At 43.3% G+C, this 17,169-nt stretch overlaps 2 protein-coding genes across 2 annotated transcripts in view; one reads left to right on the forward strand and one right to left on the reverse strand.

Moving 5' to 3' along the window:
• Positions 1–1,202: 1,202 nt before the first annotated feature.
• HABP2 (hyaluronan binding protein 2) lies at positions 1,203–12,383 on the forward strand. Its single transcript, XM_034061350.1, has 12 exons — positions 1,203–1,260; positions 3,218–3,346; positions 4,464–4,574; positions 5,114–5,230; positions 5,601–5,720; positions 6,641–6,812; positions 7,697–7,791; positions 7,919–8,156; positions 9,038–9,180; positions 9,518–9,652; positions 11,175–11,320; positions 12,207–12,383. Exons 1-12 carry the CDS (start codon positions 1,203–1,205, stop codon positions 12,381–12,383), a joined length of 1,641 nt encoding a protein of 546 aa, XP_033917241.1.
• Positions 12,384–13,825: 1,442 nt separating this feature from the next.
• Positions 13,826–17,169, reverse strand: part of NRAP (nebulin related anchoring protein) — a 48,521-nt gene continuing 45,177 nt past the window's right edge. The window contains exons 39-42 of the mRNA XM_034061906.1: positions 16,767–16,874; positions 15,810–16,121; positions 15,424–15,576; positions 13,826–14,188 (exon numbers count right to left, since the gene is read on the reverse strand). Coding sequence (XP_033917797.1) covers positions 14,087–14,188; positions 15,424–15,576; positions 15,810–16,121; positions 16,767–16,874 — 675 coding nt within the window. The 3' untranslated portion in view covers positions 13,826–14,086. The remainder of the gene's footprint in view (positions 14,189–15,423; positions 15,577–15,809; positions 16,122–16,766; positions 16,875–17,169) is intronic.

A 17,169-nucleotide genomic window follows, 5' to 3' on the forward strand; every position in this document is an offset into this window, starting at 1 on the left:
CCACATTTCAGTCAATCCCCAGAGGTTCAGAGAGCTTGAATAAACGCCGGGTACTTTCTGGCACTCTTGATGTGTGTTGGCAATAGGTTTTAACTTTGCACATCACTCATCTTGACATCTGCAGTCCAACAAAGTTACCTCGCAATTCAGGTCACTCGATGGCATCCTAATGCATCACTTTCTCACTCGGAACATTAGTCATGACTTGATCCAGCGAAGGTTTTGAAAACAGTGTGACTGCTGGCATTGGGATATCTGTTCTTTCTGAAACAGAGAGCCCATGTAAGCTAATGAACAAGGGGATATTGATCAGAAATCCATTGCTTGATTGACAGTTCTTGGCAATGTGAAAAACTGCAGATGAAAGCTTGAGCAGTTTAAAAGATCACCCAGACCTCAAAGCTGATTTGAAGCTTTAAAAGTCAATCTCTGCCTATCAATTATGGGGGGATTTTTTTGTACTACACAGAGGAAAGTTATTCTTTGAAAATTTGCATGCAGGATGTCTAATTTAATTTCATTTAATAGTCACATTTCGGTGACAAATGTCAGATCACTGCTTTTTTTAAGTATGTTAAGGTTTTCCAGCACTTACAAAGAGTGAACACTCTGATTTAGTAATATGTTTAAATCAACCAGTGTATCAGACTTTGTGCATTAATTATGTGCTCAGATACAAAAAAAGTGTTGTTTTTCCTTTACTAAACCTATAGCTTGTTATGAATAATTAAAAAAAAATATGGAATGGGAGCACTTCTTAAATAAGAGATGTAGAAGCCAAATAGTTATTTAGTGCCGAAGCAGTGATAAATAAGAAGGCATCCTTTAGTTTGATGTCATGTACCCAAGTCAGGGTTTTCTGTTCTTTGTTTTTCACTGCTTCACGCAGCTGGGGAGGACACACAGTAGCTGGGAGATGGGAAACATCACTTATGTGACCCATAGAAGCACCTTCTGCTTCATAGTTTCGTAAGAAGGGATGGGGGAAGTAGGGACATTCTCAGATCGGCGGCATACTCTCATCACCTCGGCTGGTCTGGTGGCCAGGCAGCTCAGCTTCCCAACTCCCACTATTCATATGGGAAAACCAGAGTACCCAAAAGGGTTTGCTGATGTTTTTCAACCCTTTCTGCATGTACCTTTAAGTGCACAGCCTGGGCATTAACATTTCTTGCAGTGGTAACTGCCAGCCCATGAGGGGGATGTTCAACAACCCCAAGTGTGCTCCTCAAGAGCTGACAGGTACCAAACTAGCCTCAGGTGTGTGTTAGCCTGTTCCATAACTGTCTGGGGGTCATCTCCCTATCAGTGTAAATAGGGTTTTGTGCCCCTCCACCTTGCAAAGCTGCCAGAAGCAGACGTCCTGCAAAACATGAATTGCATCTTGGCCAGCTTGGGGTTTGCCACTGAGATGTACTTAAAATAGTCCATAATGGGCCAACAAGTAATTTCATAGGTTTTTGTAATAAATGATTCATTATTAGCATTAAAAGACTGCTAAGATATGATGCCAATGTAACAAACTGAAGTGACAGTATTCTTGTTTCCTAACACCATACTTACACTGACGAGTTGGTTTAAAAATCATGGTAGATGCTTCTACAGTGGCTTAGCTATTTGAGCTCATTTGGAACACTTGTTTTTCCTCTGTCAACTCCAGAAAGTCCTCACCAGCCTCTGTAAATCATGCTGGGCATGTTTGCAGTCTGCTTCTGGCAGCCGTAACTCCCCCGTTCATCCTTCACAACTTTTAGCAGGTATATTTTCCCATTAAAAGGGCTCCCCCATCCCTCAGAACACTTCTTTAAAGCATCTGTGGAATAAAAGCCAACATTCCCCACTGGGATGTTGAAAATAAACAGGGAAACAAAATCAGCCTCCTTCAGACAATCCCCTCAAACTCAAGTCCGCTCGCAAAGTCTCCCCTCCGACACAGTGAGCTCGCAGGCTGCATTTCAGGCAAAACCCTCTTTTTGTTTTCCTTTCTCAACTGCCTCACATTACATTTAATTTTGTTCACTGTAGACAATGTCCTTATCTTCCAGCGAGATCCTTCTGTTCCCCAGCAAGGCACACACTTCTGCAACACTTGCACATTGTCGAGACTCGGCTCCTGTGGAAATAATGAGCTGAGGAAAAGGAGTCTTGACTTAACATAGCAATAAATGAGGTGAAACTTTCTTCCTTTTTTTTTTTTTTTGGTGAGAGTTGGCATGTAGGAAAAAAAGGAGGAAAAAAAAGACAGTTCTATTTTAATATGAAGTATAAAACATCCATTGTACAAAAGTGGAATTTCTTTCTTTTTTTTTTTTTCAGAAGCAAAGAAAGAATAAAGATAAAGGCTGCAAGCGAATGAATGAGGAGAGAAAACTAAGATAATGCAGTTGATAATCAGTTCAAGGCAGAGCATTATCCATGGGGCCATCGGTCCGGCCCTAGGGGAGAGCTTTTTAAAATGCCTCTGTACGGAGCTTAGCTTTGCTCATTACCATAGTTTGTCTTTGAAACACCAGCGTGGCTTCCCCCAGCAGCAGCCCTACCTGTGCAAGGAGCTGCCAGCCCACTTTAATCATCCAACCCCCCCCCCAAAACATGTGCTGGCAAAGCAGTGTGTCCCACTGGTGCCAGGCTCCCAGAAGGATGCTGGCTATCTGCTCAGCTGAGGCAAGGATGGGCTTCTTAGCATAGGTCTGCTGTGCCAGGCCCTCGCTCCTCAGAAGGGGCTTTGTGTATAGGGAGCTACACAGGTGTGCGGGTGCCTTGGGCCCTCAATCCCTTCCAATTTCTCTCAAAATGGGTTTCTGTGTCCCTACACGCACCAGGTACCTGCATGTCGGTGAGGGTCTTGCCTTGTGCTGCAGCAGCGGTGATGCTGATGGTGATCAAAGTAACTGGGCAAAGGAAAACCCTTCTTCTTGTAGGAATCTAAATCCCCTTTTCTCACGGTGCTGGTAGCAGCCATCAGCATCTTCCCTGGCTGTGAGAGCAGAGCTGGGGCCAGCACTGCTCAGGAGTGAGCTCTGCCCATACTGAGGAAGAGCTGAATGGCATCTTTGATCCTCAAGATGATGCAAGCTCTGGACCCACTAACATCCCAGTAGAGCCAAAGGAGAAAAAGGCTGTGTCTGTCCCAGGAAATTACCTGTTTCATACCTTCTTTCCTTCTAGCAGTGCTAATTCCTCTATTCTTCCACTCTTATCTCACCCCATCCTGCAGATGAGACTGATGACTATGAGTACGACGATGAGTACCTTGAACTGGAGCAGGAACTCTTTAACCAGCCGCAGCATTCAGAGGACCCTGACTGGTTTGAGGCATATTTTGGCTACAGCGATACTAGCAAAGGTACCTCTGAGGGGTGGGCAGGGAGTGGTACAATCCCAGCCTTGTGCTTGCAGTGGGAGTGTGGCAGGCCTCGGCTGCCAGCCTGCTCTCGAAATGCCTGCATCAAAGCGATGAGTTAGGAGGATCGTTTGCTGTGTTCTCCTTTGTATTTCTCTTGTAAGGAGCCTGTGTTTTATCTCTGGGTTTCACAGGATGGATTCTGATCATGCAGAACATTTCTGATTGCTACTACAAAAAAAAAGCACAGGCTTATTTGTCTATAGACACTGTAAGATGTAATTGCTGTTTTCATGGGATGTATGTTCTGTATTTATGATGAGAACCAAATATAGAGCAGGTTTCTTTCTTTTCTTCTTTCTTTTTTTTTTCTTCTCTTAGTTGCAGGGTTTTTTCTTTTTCTGTTTTGCCAAACTTCAGGAGAACAGGAAAGGATCCTTGAGATTCCTCAGGGAATACAACAGGGAAGTTGCTTGTAACATACCCTGGGTTATCCCCTGGTACAAAGAGAGCAGAGCTGGTACATGGCTTGTCCCCAGTACAAATTGTGCCTGACAGCCTGGAATAGAGAAGTTGAGCACAGTTCTAAGGAGTGGCACTCAAGAGCCTCTCATCTGATGCCTGCTCCCTTGAAGCAGCAGCCACCCATGGCTATTATAGAGCATCATGGTGGTGAATGGTTTTTCTAGGGAAGATTTAGTGCTGCCTTCCAACCAGCTCAGTGACAAACCCAGATACCTCCACAGCAAGTGCATGGAAAGAGATGCCCAGGGATGGCCCTGGCTCTTCAGGCATCTGTTTCTTCTGCTGCCATAGAGGCAAACCTGTCCCTGGGCAGAGGAAAGGACTTACCTCATTACAGCTCTGTCATAGACATAGAGAAGGGAGCTGAGGACATCCAGACCCAAAGCTATGAGCTGCTACAACTTTCAGTAAGCTCTGCAGCATTCCATAGCTGTTCCTGTGGTTGCTGAGCTGATGCATAAACACAGTATATGTTACACAGTCTGCTGTGCCTAGGAAGGCAGCCTTCCGCAGTCAGAAAACTCAAGAAGAGAAAGCATGTGATGGAAGTGGAGCAGCTGGAAGTAAAACTAAAAGGTCTCCATCCTTCCCCCAGCAGACCCATGCTCCTCCAACCCCTGCAAGAACAACGGTAGGTGTGAAAACAGAGGGAGGAACTTCAGCTGTCTCTGCCCCAGGCCATATGCTGGGAACACGTGTGAGAGAGGTAAGTGCTCCTTTGCTAGCTTACACTCCTGATTTTGGCACCTGATGTTACTGGTACAGCTCTTCCAGTGGCAGCAAACACAAGGCTTTATAAACCCACTGTTTGCTGGGCTGAAGCCCACCCCAGTCATGTTCATAGGTCTCACGCTTAGCTCCCTGTCTAGACCTAGGTCTGTCTAAAACAGTATCCAGATTTTAGGTGTGCAGAAAGCATTCCTCTTTCACCTAACAGGTGGTCAATGAGAACCTGCTTGTTAGTCATAGAGTCATAGAATGGTTTGGGTTGGAAAGGACCTTAAGATCATCCAGTTCCAACCCCCCTGCCATGGTCAGGGACACCTCACACTAAACCATGTCACCCAAGACTCTGTCCAACCTGGCCTTGAACACTGCCAGGGATGGAGCATTTGCCATTTCTTTGGGTCTCCAGATTCTTTGCCATTGATACTGAGAACATGAAGAGAAATCCTAAGCCCACATGGGCCAAGCTCTTGTGCACACACAAATGCTGATGAAGCACCTCATGTCTGTTTTCCACAGTGGAGGACACATGTCTGGAGAAGAGATGCCACAGAGGAGACTGCCTGCTTACATCAACTCCACCTTATTTTAAGTGCAGCTGCAATCATCCTTACAAGAAACCTGACTGCCAACGAGGTGGGCACTCAGCAGGGCATCAAGAGGATTGTGGTGGGGACAGCACGGGGAGGTCACCCCACCACTGCTTGTCTGTGATAGGAAATCACATACAACCCACTGCATAGTGTGGTCCTGCCCTCCTCATCCAGCCTGAGTCTGCTAGAGGGCCCATCCTTGGGCTGGTCAGTGATGAGTGATGCTTGATGCACAGGGGGTGGTTCAGTCGCTGGTAACCTACCTGGTGATAAGTGTTCTTCAGGAGTCCTTATGAAAGACATCAAAGCCAACAGGCTAAATGGGAGCTCTCCATGGTTTCCATCAGGCACGTGAGTGGCTGTATGGCACTCAGCACAGTGACATGGCTGTTCTGTGTCTTCCCCATTGACAGCATCTTCACCGTGCAGACCAAACCCTTGCAAAAACGGAGGTGTCTGCGTTCGGCACAGGATCAGATCGAAGTTCACCTGCGAGTGCCCAGCACCTTTCAGAGGGAGGTTCTGTGAGATCGGTACGTCACATCGCAGGGGCACAGTGTAGGGGTGAAGCCTCCGGACAGACCCTGAGCCAGAATAACTGATGCTATCACTGACTACATGCAGGCACCCACCTCCTTGGGGAGAGTTGGAGCAAGAGGCTGGTTTCTGCAGCCACCACTGGCAGAGGGAATCAAAGCAGTTCCTGTACTGATGTGTGCTTCAGCAAGGTCCCACTGGCGTATTATGAATGAGCACACGTTTCCCAGAGGTGGCATACATCCCATGGGGAAGGAACAACAGGCTTTCCTTAAATACTCAAAAGATGTAGTGAAGATTCATTCCCAGCTGTCTGACTCCCCAGGCTCAGGAGACAGCCACTAATACATGGATGGGGTGGCCAAAGCATCCCAGCCTTCATAAAGAGCCTTTTGCCTCTGTATTTTGGGCACCACAGCCCACGCATGTTTCCAAAGAGGAGGATTTGGTTTTCCTCTTTTAAAAGTTGATTGTGCTTCAAACTGCACATTGTTGGTGACTTTTTCCTCCACCTCACTTACAAGTCAGGTTCACAACCCCACAAACTTCCTTTTGGCACATCCACTGCCCTAGTGTGGTAGCAGCTCTGTGCCCGCTTCTGTCTAACCCTGCAGAGATATCATTTCTTGCCAGGCCACTGGCAAAGAGATTCTGCTTTGGCATTAAGACACCTCTTAGCTGCTAGGTCTTTACCATGCAGAGGTTTCAGGCATTTGAAGTCAATCAAGCTTCTTCAAGCTGGACAGATATGGGACATTAGTCTTCTGACCTATGTAGGTCAAAAGATATCATTAGATGACCCAGTAGGTCCTTTTCCTCTATAAAATGAATGTAGAGCAAGGAAGTGAACAAAGGAGCTCCTTCAGGCAAGGGGCAACACAAAAGCAGTTTTAACATTGGTATTGTCTTCCTACAGGACTGGATGACTGTTATGAAGAGAGCTCCTTTAATTACAGAGGAAGAGTGAACCAAGCAGTGAATGGCAAGACATGTCTGCACTGGAATTCCCACCTTCTCTTGGACCACCCTATTAATGCCTTTATGGAGGATGCTGACTTTTATGGCATTGGTGAACATAACTTCTGCAGGTAATGTTTTGAAGAAGCGGCCTTAGAGGTCTGTATCAAAAAGAGCACTGTCATGGTTTAATCCCAGCTGGCAACTCAGCCCCACAGAGCTGCTCCCTCACTCGCTCCCCAGCAGGATAAGGGAAACAATCAGAAGAGTAAAAGTGAGAAAACTCATGGGTTGGGGTAAAGACAGTTTAATAGGAAAAGCAAAAGCTGTGCACACAAGCAGAGCAAAACAAGGAATTCATTCACAACTTCCCATGGCAGGTGATCAGCCGTCTCCAGGACAGCAGGGCTCCATCACATGGAACGATTACTTGGGAAGACAAACACCATCACTCCCAATGTCCCTCTTTTCCTCTTCCCCTCGGTTTACATGCTGAGCACCTTGACTCTGTGTAAGCACTGCTCAGCATGAAACCATCCCTGTGTTATCAACTCTGTTTTAGCACAAATCCAAAGCACACAGCCCTGTACCAGGTTCTATGGAGAAAATGAACTCTATCCCAGCCAAAACCAGCGCAGGCACTGAGGATGAACTGCTCATGAATTTGGCAAACTGATAGTGTTATGATCCCACATCTTTCAAGAAAATGTCAGTCTACAAAACACCAGAATGTCAGAGGTGAATTCCCTAAGTCACTGATGCAAGGTTTCCAGAAGCAGCCCTCATTCCCCATTTTTTTTAGGGTTAAGATAGGTCTAGGGACAGTAAAATGGCAAAAGCCTCACTCTCTTACCTCAAGCATCTTCTTTGTCAAATCTAATGAAAGAGTACCTTAGGAAGTCGGGTTCTCATATGGGAATATGAGGCTGCTCCCTTAAGCATTCTCAGCTCCTTCCCTGGTTTCATGGAGATTTCCCCGTTCCTGCTGGCTGATGGTCTGAATTGTTCCCTTCAGGAATCCCGATGAGGATGAAAAACCCTGGTGCTATGTCAGAAAAAATCACAAAGTGGAATGGGAGTTCTGTGACGTTTCACCCTGCTCAGGAACAGGTAAGGGATTAGAAGTGAGCTGTTTGGCAGCAGTGTACGTGAGCCAGAGCAGCAGATGACTCCCTGTTACTTAACTCCTCCAGTCAATATTCTCTGCATTATGTATCTGCTGTCTCTTCCAACGCAGCTGAAGAAAGCCAACAGTCAATAGACAGCCCCATAGACCCAAATGAAATGTTCAAAACATGTGGACAACCAGAAATTCCAAGGATGCTTCAGAGGATCTATGGTGGGACTAAGACCACAGCTGGCAAACATCCCTGGATAGCATCTCTACAGATTAAGTCGTCACCTAAGGGTGAACATTTCTGTGGTGGAGTGCTGATCAAAGCATGCTGGGTTCTTACTGCTGGGCACTGCGTTGAGTAAGTGCATGTCCTGTGCCTAGGGTAGACAAATGTATAGAAATCAGGATGGTTATTAAAGACAGTTTGGAATTCAATTTATTTGCAATCCAAATGATTGCTGGGAATCAAATAGAAAGGAAAATGTATATGTGAAAAAAAATGAACACATAGCTGAAAATAGATATATCTACTTGAAAATGGTGCTTGCTACAATAACAAATTAAACTTATCCCCCACTCAACTAGAATGAGCTCAAATAGTTGTGTGAGAGTCAAAAAGGAGGAAAGTAACCAGGTTTCACAAGATATAAAAGAAAACCTCTATGAAAGCTTCAGGAGATATTAGGATACCATAAACAACATAACATATTGCATCATAATTAAGATCACCAGAACAGCCTAAATATGCATTTTACTTTCAGTTGTCTATGTGCTAGCTACCTTAGAATGTGATATTTCCTTCAAAGTTTTTGTTGAATAGGTTGGAAGCCACCACACTGGAAACTGGTAAATCACACTCTGGAGATCATTCAGGCACAGATGATTTTAAGTATGTCCAAACTGCATATATGCAATTGTACTCTCATGGCTCTATGAGCAGCCACTCATCATCGCAGCCACAGTCATACATGTGTGCCCACTGCTACTCTGCCCTAAAATGAAAAGAAAACCACTTCATGCAGCTTTAAATCACTTTGTTTCATGATTGCAATGTGTTGAGAGCACATGTATTGTCCAACACCATCACTTCCCTGACTCAGTCCTCCTATAACGATCTTGGGAAATCTATCCATGCTCTACAACAGGAAGGAATATCTTGACTTGCAGCTACTAAAGGTGCAGGTTTTCATCACCACCACTGATAGACCATGACTGAATGTGATTTATTTTCTATTTCAGGCGATCAGCAAAATATCTCCAAGTAGCACTTGGAAAGCAGAACCTCAAGAAGAGAGAGCCTCAAGAGCAAATATTTGATGTGGAGAAGATCATCAAACATTACAACTACAGAAAGAAGAATGAAGTCCCATACAATGATATCGGTAAATCCCTTTTATTGAATATGCACCTCCAATCTCAGTGGTTCAAAATGCCTCTCCCCAACTAATGTCAATGTGAAATTCCCATTGAGCCTATATCCTGGAAATAATTAGGCCAGACTGTGGCTTAGACCCATTTGAATTTTTGGGATGTGAATCTTGATGGGCAGGCAGAATTGGGAGGAGCAAAACAACAGGGATAGATAGGTCCAGAGTGGAGTGTAAATGGCACTGTCGGGTACATGCAGCTTTGCCTGGGATTGTGTCACAGCCTGGTAATGATGGTTTGGGATTAAAATTAGCTCCAAATAAATAAAGTTGTTGTTTCTCTTCTCTCCAGCACTACTTAAGCTGAAGCCAGTTGATGGTCACTGTGCAGTGGAAACAAAGTATGTGAAAACAGTGTGTCTGCCTCAAGTCCGCTTTCCCGATGGGACTGACTGCTTCGTTTCAGGATGGGGTGCCACAGAGAAAGGTATCTGTGGTCTCTTCCATAGCAAGGCGGGCTGGTACTTTCAGTAGCAATTGCCAGATGCAAATGTGGACCTAGACACTTAATGAAACCAAAATATGGAATTCATGTCTTAGGACATGATTAATTAGATGAATTCATTCATCTTAGGATGGCTAAACCCTGCCATGGAAATCACTCATTAGCAGAAATCTCCAACTGCTAAGACCAACCAAACCTTTCAGAGCTCTGCAAAAATCCCTCACGCAGTGTTTTTTGCTTGCCACCTGACACACGATGTCATGGTTTCATCTGAAGGCAGCAATAGAAGTAAGAAGGTACCAAGAGAGAGGCTATTGTATATAGAGTTTGTGTGTTTCAAGACAGGACTAAGAAAGATGGGAACTTTCATACGGTTTTCCAGCCCATTGGGTCAGCGAAAGCTTTTCAGAAGCAGCATCTGGATCTTCAGATTTGCTGAAAAATAAGGAAGAAAAAAAAAATCCCAAGCTTTTCAAGTTCAACCAGCTCTGTCCCAAACCTTTCCTGCCCGTGGTAAATCCTAAGGGGAGAAATTACTATGCTTAAAAAAAAAGATAATGGCAATTTTCTGAAAAATGCATTTTCTCATGTTCCGATTGATGTGTTGCTGTAAAGCAGCAGAAGGAAAATGTGTCACTGAGGCTGCAGTAGGTGTCCTAGTGCTTTGTGACTGATAGAGCCTGATACGATACATAGGACCAAATTCTCCCTTCTGATGTAGCTCTCATTGAAGTCCACAAGAGACAAGCGTGTTCATTTGATCAGAATGCACCAACAGAATTTAATGGACGTGTTTTAAAAGTTCCAAATAAAAAGTCTCTCTTAAAAAAGGTACAGGGAATTTTATTTTTCTCTTTCCCCAACAAAGAGTCTCAGGTACCCTGTACGTGTTCAAACTAGATGGCTCCTTCTTTGAGCAGAGCTATTATTAGCATTGCAGGAAATCACTGCAGAAATGGAATATTTCCCAAAACTCAAGCTGAACCAAGCTTATAAACCACCCTTAATTATCTACAGATGTAGTGCTTTGAAATCCTGGCTATTGCCTTTAGATGTCAAGTTATGTCTTTAGATTCGCTGTAATTAATCATTGCCCTTAAATATTGCATGATTTTCAGTTTTCATCTGTTTCATTAGCTCGCGCGTTAAAACATCTAATGGCAGCAGGCTGAGAAGTGCTGAGCCGCTCAAAGTCCCACTCTGGGACCCGTGGGAGCTGCAGACAACCAGCACCTTTGACATGCAGGATTACACTGGTAGAGCTGATGGAAGCCAAATTCTGAATACCTGATCTTGCTTCTACTCAGGCAGCAACTCAGTGTCCTGAGCAAAGCTTCCAAGCTCCAACTCTAACCCGTACCATTTCAGACAGATACCTCTTTCCTTCCCCCCCGCTCCTCTCCCTTCCCATCCCAATGGCAAGCAAGATCATGTTTTGAATAAAGACAATATATAACAAGATTGGGAGGAAGGTGACGCCATTTTTTTGGTGCACATCCCATAGATGACTTATCCCATCAGCTGTTAGATGTCAACGTCAAGCTGATTTCGCAGAGGAAATGCAATGCACCCAAAGCACATGATCAGAGACTGGATGAAAGCATGTTTTGTGCTGGAAACTTTCAGAGACCCGGAGCTGATTCTTGTCAGGTATGTTGTTTTTTCTGTATTTGAACATTAATTTTTTGTGTAAATAGTCAGGCTGTGCACAGTAATGGCTTTGGCAGGGTGCTGCATATGCATCTGTTTCTCCCATCAGTGTATTTCAACAGCCATCATCTTTTCTTCAGTACAGTTAGAGATGTAAATCCCTAGAGCTAATGTTGTCACTGTCAGCCACAGGCAGATCTATGGAAGTTAGAGATTAGCCTGGAAAGTTTGGCTTTGAAGGCAGCTTGTCATAACCTGAAATCTTGCCTTTTTTCCTCTCTGTTTTATTATGGCCTCTGCCATGAACACCAGTTCTAATGTGATTTCCACTATCACAGCTAAGACTTGCAGAGAAAGTCAGGATTGGTATTTCTTTTCATTACAATCAGTGTAAGTGTGAAGCAAGTTCATATTTATACTGCTTAAAGACAGGGAAGAGTTTGAACAACGCTTCTTAAAGTACTACCTACCACTGTAAGCATACTTTGCAATAGAAATCATCAATTAAACAATGAGACCAACCAGCTCAGAATAAAGTTATGTTGAGGGGTGTGGGAGAGATCAAGTATTTTTATTTAGGCTATTTATCTTTCTGAGCTCAGGCTCTTGAATGCCTCGTACTTTCATGCCTGGGAAATTTCAGGTGACCTTGTCAGATGTTATGTCACAGACTTGAAAAAACAAGAACTTACACCCAAAAAGTCTGCCATCATTTGACCTGGTTCCAGAACTGCAAGCCTGCTCAGGCACTGAGCAGCATCTGGTGGTACATCTGATAGAGAAAAAGCATCATTGCAGCTTCAAAGTGTTATGATGAGAGAGGAATATTCTTATTTTGGTTAACATTTTCCTTCAGGTTTTGAGCACATGTGTTTTGTCTCATCAGGGAGACTCTGGAGGCCCACTAACTTGTGTAAAAGATGGCTTCTACTATGTGTATGGCCTTGTGAGCTGGGGTGACGGCTGTGGGTTAAAAAACAAGCCAGGAGTTTATACCCAGGTGACAACATTTCTCAGTTGGATTAAATCCACAATTCAGACTGTGTCCGGGTCACTTCATTAGGAGACAGCTTCAGAATGACAAACGGTAAGCTTGAGACATTCACTTATTTTCACTGTTTCCCCAAATGTCACCTCTTCGACCAAAAATGCTATTGATATTTTCTCATGGCCTACATGGGGCATCCCTCAGCACCATCTTGAAAGCAACCTTAGAGCATTTGCTACAATGTCAGTGGCAGTTTTTCTGTTGGGGGCTTTGAAATAAGCCCACGTTTCACAGCAAAATAGAGCAGAAAGTAAAGTAACTCCAGCTCCTTCCCAGATCAATCAGAGCTGTAGCTGCCAGTGTTTCCAGTTCTGCTCTTTAAGCCTTGAAAAGTCTGCAGGCTCAGCTGCTGCCAGACATTCTTTTTTCCCCTCATGTCCTTCCTGTCTAAGGTGTGCTTTTTCTGCACTCATTGGACCCCAACACCTCAAAGCTATTGGTGTGTGATCGATCTTGAAGCCAGTACCATTTTTCACATGATTTAAAATCATCTTGTCCCTAAGTCTGCAAGACTGCAGCCATTAGAATTATCTGAGGAGGGAGCATCAGGCAGCAGAATTATTCTTACAAGCATTTCTGTAGGGCAAATAACCACAAATTCCACCAGTGATTCATTCCAGATTGAAAAGAAAAATAAAAAATCAATATTAGGATTACCCACTTTATTCCTGATTAGAGGATCATTACTTAATATGCTACAGATCTACAGTGGTATATGTGTGCTTAACTTCAAACACAGAGAGACCTAGAGGGTATTAAATCCCATTTAAAGATATGGTTGTAAAGCTATTGGATAATTCTTGGGCTTTCATAAGTTTTGCAAGTCAAATAGTGTCATTTTTGCCCAATGATTCCACACAGAAATTTGAAAAACGGGGGATTAGTATTAAGTCTACTAACCTGATACTGTTGAAGATGTCCATGCTCATTGCAGGTGGGGTTGGACAAGGTGACCTGTGAAGGTCCCTTCCACCTTAAACCATTCTATGATTTTATAATTATAAGTCAGGATATAAAGAATAAAGGCATTTGTGAAGAGTCCTTTTCATCTGAATTTCAGGGTTTACAACCTGCCTGTAGCAGCTCCCTAATTTATCAATAGCTACCCCTATGGTGAGAATTTCTAACAAAATCATTCTGATTTTTTGCTTTGGAAGATTTGAAAAAGACTGAAGAACTAATTGTGACCTGAATACATCCTGCTAATCAAGACCAAATTCTCTGATGTCCACAAAAGCCTGCCCTTGGTTAGTCTATGATCACTTTGCTTCCACTGGCCCTTCTCTTGTTTATCTGTTAAGAAGCCTGAATCATGCTCCTGTATTCTCTTAGATCAATGGTGCCAATAAACCAGGAACATAAAAATCTCAAATTACTACAAGTATGGAATGAGGTTCATCTGATTTATTCATTACAAATTATTTTATATTCTACCAATTGGGTTAATTCATCTGTAGTACAAAGCTGAGCCTGCCAGTCACCTAGTATTAGTTTCATTTACAGCTTTAAATAAATATCAGATTCTGTAATACATACAGTGATAAATCACTGAGTACCCACACAAAAATAAAATGCTCAGTTATGAATTGCAATGTTCAGGTTGCTTTTTAAAACAAGAAGTTTTTAGACACCATTTATTGTGCTTCCCAGAAAACTAGTAAAACTTCAGGATCTGCAGGACAAGATAAAAAACTATTTGTGTTATGTCATGTTTCCGTTTACTTCTGATACAGCTGCATTCTTCTTCTCTTGAATTGCAGAATTTCTGAAGCATCAGGGTTGACTGTGGCCTGCTGAGATCCTTCTGTCCCCAGCTGGTCCTGTAGAAAGAAACCCAAGTGAATTGTGAGGACAGCCAATTGACAGCAAAAAGATTTAGCTATTATTCCATTAAAATATTTATGTATTAAAAATTACTAGCAAATAAATGAGCAAAATCTAAATCACTGCTCTGCACTGAGCAAGCCTCTACAGCAGAGAAGTGCACAAAACGGAGGCGTTCATGGAAGTTAAATACTACACATCTCACAGGACTGAATGTGCTCATGTCTTAATTTCTCATTTGAGTCCTAAACCAAGCAAACACCTGAGCTCCTGCTGGATTGCAGACCTGCGGATTTCCTTGAATGATCAGATCATTATCATACCTAGGGCTTAAGAAGATATTGCCTGCAGTCCCCATTGCTTGCATTAGTCAGTCACAGCAGTAACTTATTTCCTGAGTAACGTTTCAGATGGGAATGTAAATCATGGATATGTTGTGTTTCTCTTGGCCTGGATTACTGTTTGACTTGTTGCCAAAGTTAAAACTTAAATGAAATGAGTATTTACAGCGCTGATATTCTTTTTTATTGTTACTTAATGTTCCCTAACTGCAGGGGATGCAGGGTCCCTATATGGACTTTGGCTCTCTTGTGCTGGAATGCTGGTTATTGGGAGTTATCCCTGTGGAGGTAGGGAGAAGGAAAACCTGGAAGATCCTGGCTTGTAATTTCTTGCATCCTGGGCTGGACAGACATGGAGGAGGCTGGAGTATTGCTCCTTTGCAGAGAGCCTCCCACAGATATACAGCCATACAGCACACATTATACTCTCAGGAGTCTACACTGAGCCTGTCCATACAGCTGCCAGTGGACAACACACAATTACAAAAGCAATACATGGTGTCTTGCTGAGATTAGGAAAAGAGAAGGAGAGTTTTACAGGAAGTCCCTTCCACCTCTACTTCTGCTTTCTGTGGAGGTACCAGGACACTTAGAGAGCTGACATTTACAAGTTAGGGGAAACACATCCCATAGCATAAGTAAGTCCTATCCCGTGGCATTTCCTAGTCCCTACAGGAATTCCTCAGCCATGAAAGTACTGAATTCCCTTGAGAGGTTCCTTCAAACGGAGGTGCACACAAAGCCACAAAGCTTTATGCTGGAAATATACATATTCTGTTGAAATAATAGGTAGAACTGTAGACTCTGGAAGCATTCAACAGGTTCTGTGCCTGTCTGCTATCTAGAGAGCAAAGCTGTTGGGATTTGTGAGAACAGTTTACTCTACTTACAACTCCGTATCCACACTGGGCAGGAGAACCCTGCAATGCCATTTCCCGAAGGTATGCCAACTCGGCAGCTCTTCTTGCCATTTCGACTTTGTGAGAACCTGGGGGAGTCCAGCCAATGCCTCTGAGCCAGTTCAAGTCAGACTTGTATTTTATCTGAGAGAATGAAACACACACCACTGTGTATTATTTTCTTTGGCTCTAATCAAACCACACACTGTGTGTTCAAGAGAGAGTATATGAAGAGTCTACAATAAATAGAATATACATTTTCAGCAGACTGTAGTTCTTTCAAGAATGTGATTTTGTTGATAGGTAAGGTCTGCAAAGCACATTACCACAGACAGCTTTTAACACTTGGAAAGACAGTGTCATTCAGCTATACTTACATCACTCTGCAGCTTGTAGGCCTGCTTTGCATGCTTCACATTTAGCTGCTCAGGATCACAGGTGTATTGGTGAAAAGGCTGCTTGTAGTTAACATTGCTTGCAAGCTGCTGGCTTCTCATAGCATGGAGGAATCCTGGCTGGTTGAGGTGACTCTGGAACTGTGTCAAGTTTTGGGCATATCCACTCCTGTATTGGTTGTCACTCTGGAGTTTTCCCACTCTGAGGACATGCCTGATTTTGGGATCATCATTAGCACTGAGGAATCCAATCCGCTGGCCTCTGTCTCTCAGGAAGGCTTCTCTGTATTTGTACTGCAGGAAGTGCAGAGAAAAATCTCATTTTCACATTCAGAATGCCTTCACATTCCGTAATGAAATAACTTACCCTCCCCTAGATCCTATGGTGCCCAAAGATCAAGGGCTGGTTTGCTAACAAACTACATCTCCTAATCTAACAAGACACTTTGGGAGAATGCCCTTTGTGATAATCTTTAAAGGAGTACAAAGACGTAGGGACCCCAAAATACTAATCTCTCAAAAGCAATGAGAGGTCTTCTTACTGTTGCACTCTCGGGTGCACCCAATACACAGCCCAAGCAACAGCTCCTTCATCTTCAAGCTTTTTTGCCAGCTGTGGTCTTCTGTGTTCAAAGGTGACCCACTTATTCTAGACCATGCTTTATTCATAGCCTAGTACCTATTTTATTTAACTACATCATAATATGCCTCCTTCTTAAGAATAACTTTTTGAAGTGAAACAGAGCAGCCTGGTATTGGACATTATTAATGGGAGCCTTTAGTTGGAAATCATTGCACATAACTGGCATTTGGATTCACTGGATCACCAATTTTCCAAACCAGAACAAGGTTCACTTACATCAGAATTCACTCCTTTTTACAGGGTGAGGGTGGCATGGGAAGAGGGTTGGGAAGTGTTTAAAACAGAACGATGCTTACATCACTAGCAATCTCTCTTGAAGCCTTTGCTGTCTGGAATGGGATGGCATCAATCCTAAAATCATAGCCAGATGCCCTTGTCTGTTCCCAAGATGTTTTATACAATTTCTGTGTTGAAAAGAAAAAAACAAGAGTCATTTCCCCCTGCAGTTTCATAAATGCAGTCCCATAACTGCAATAATAAATGTTTTATCCTACTGGGCTTATTTGTATCAAGAGTCATCAGTACTATCTCCAAGGTTTTGATCCAGTTCTATAGCACTTCAAATTCTTTTCTATTCACCATAATGATAAAATGCCTCATCTGAAAAGTGCCACCAGGGTTTCCTTTTGTACTTGAATGTGGTTGTTTTTGATGTGATTTAATTTCTATTAGAATCTGTGATGCATCAGTTACATCAAT

Source organism: Melopsittacus undulatus, chromosome 4 (genome assembly GCF_012275295.1).
Source record: "Melopsittacus undulatus isolate bMelUnd1 chromosome 4, bMelUnd1.mat.Z, whole genome shotgun sequence".
In the NCBI taxonomy this organism is placed as follows: Eukaryota; Metazoa; Chordata; class Aves; order Psittaciformes; family Psittaculidae; genus Melopsittacus; species Melopsittacus undulatus.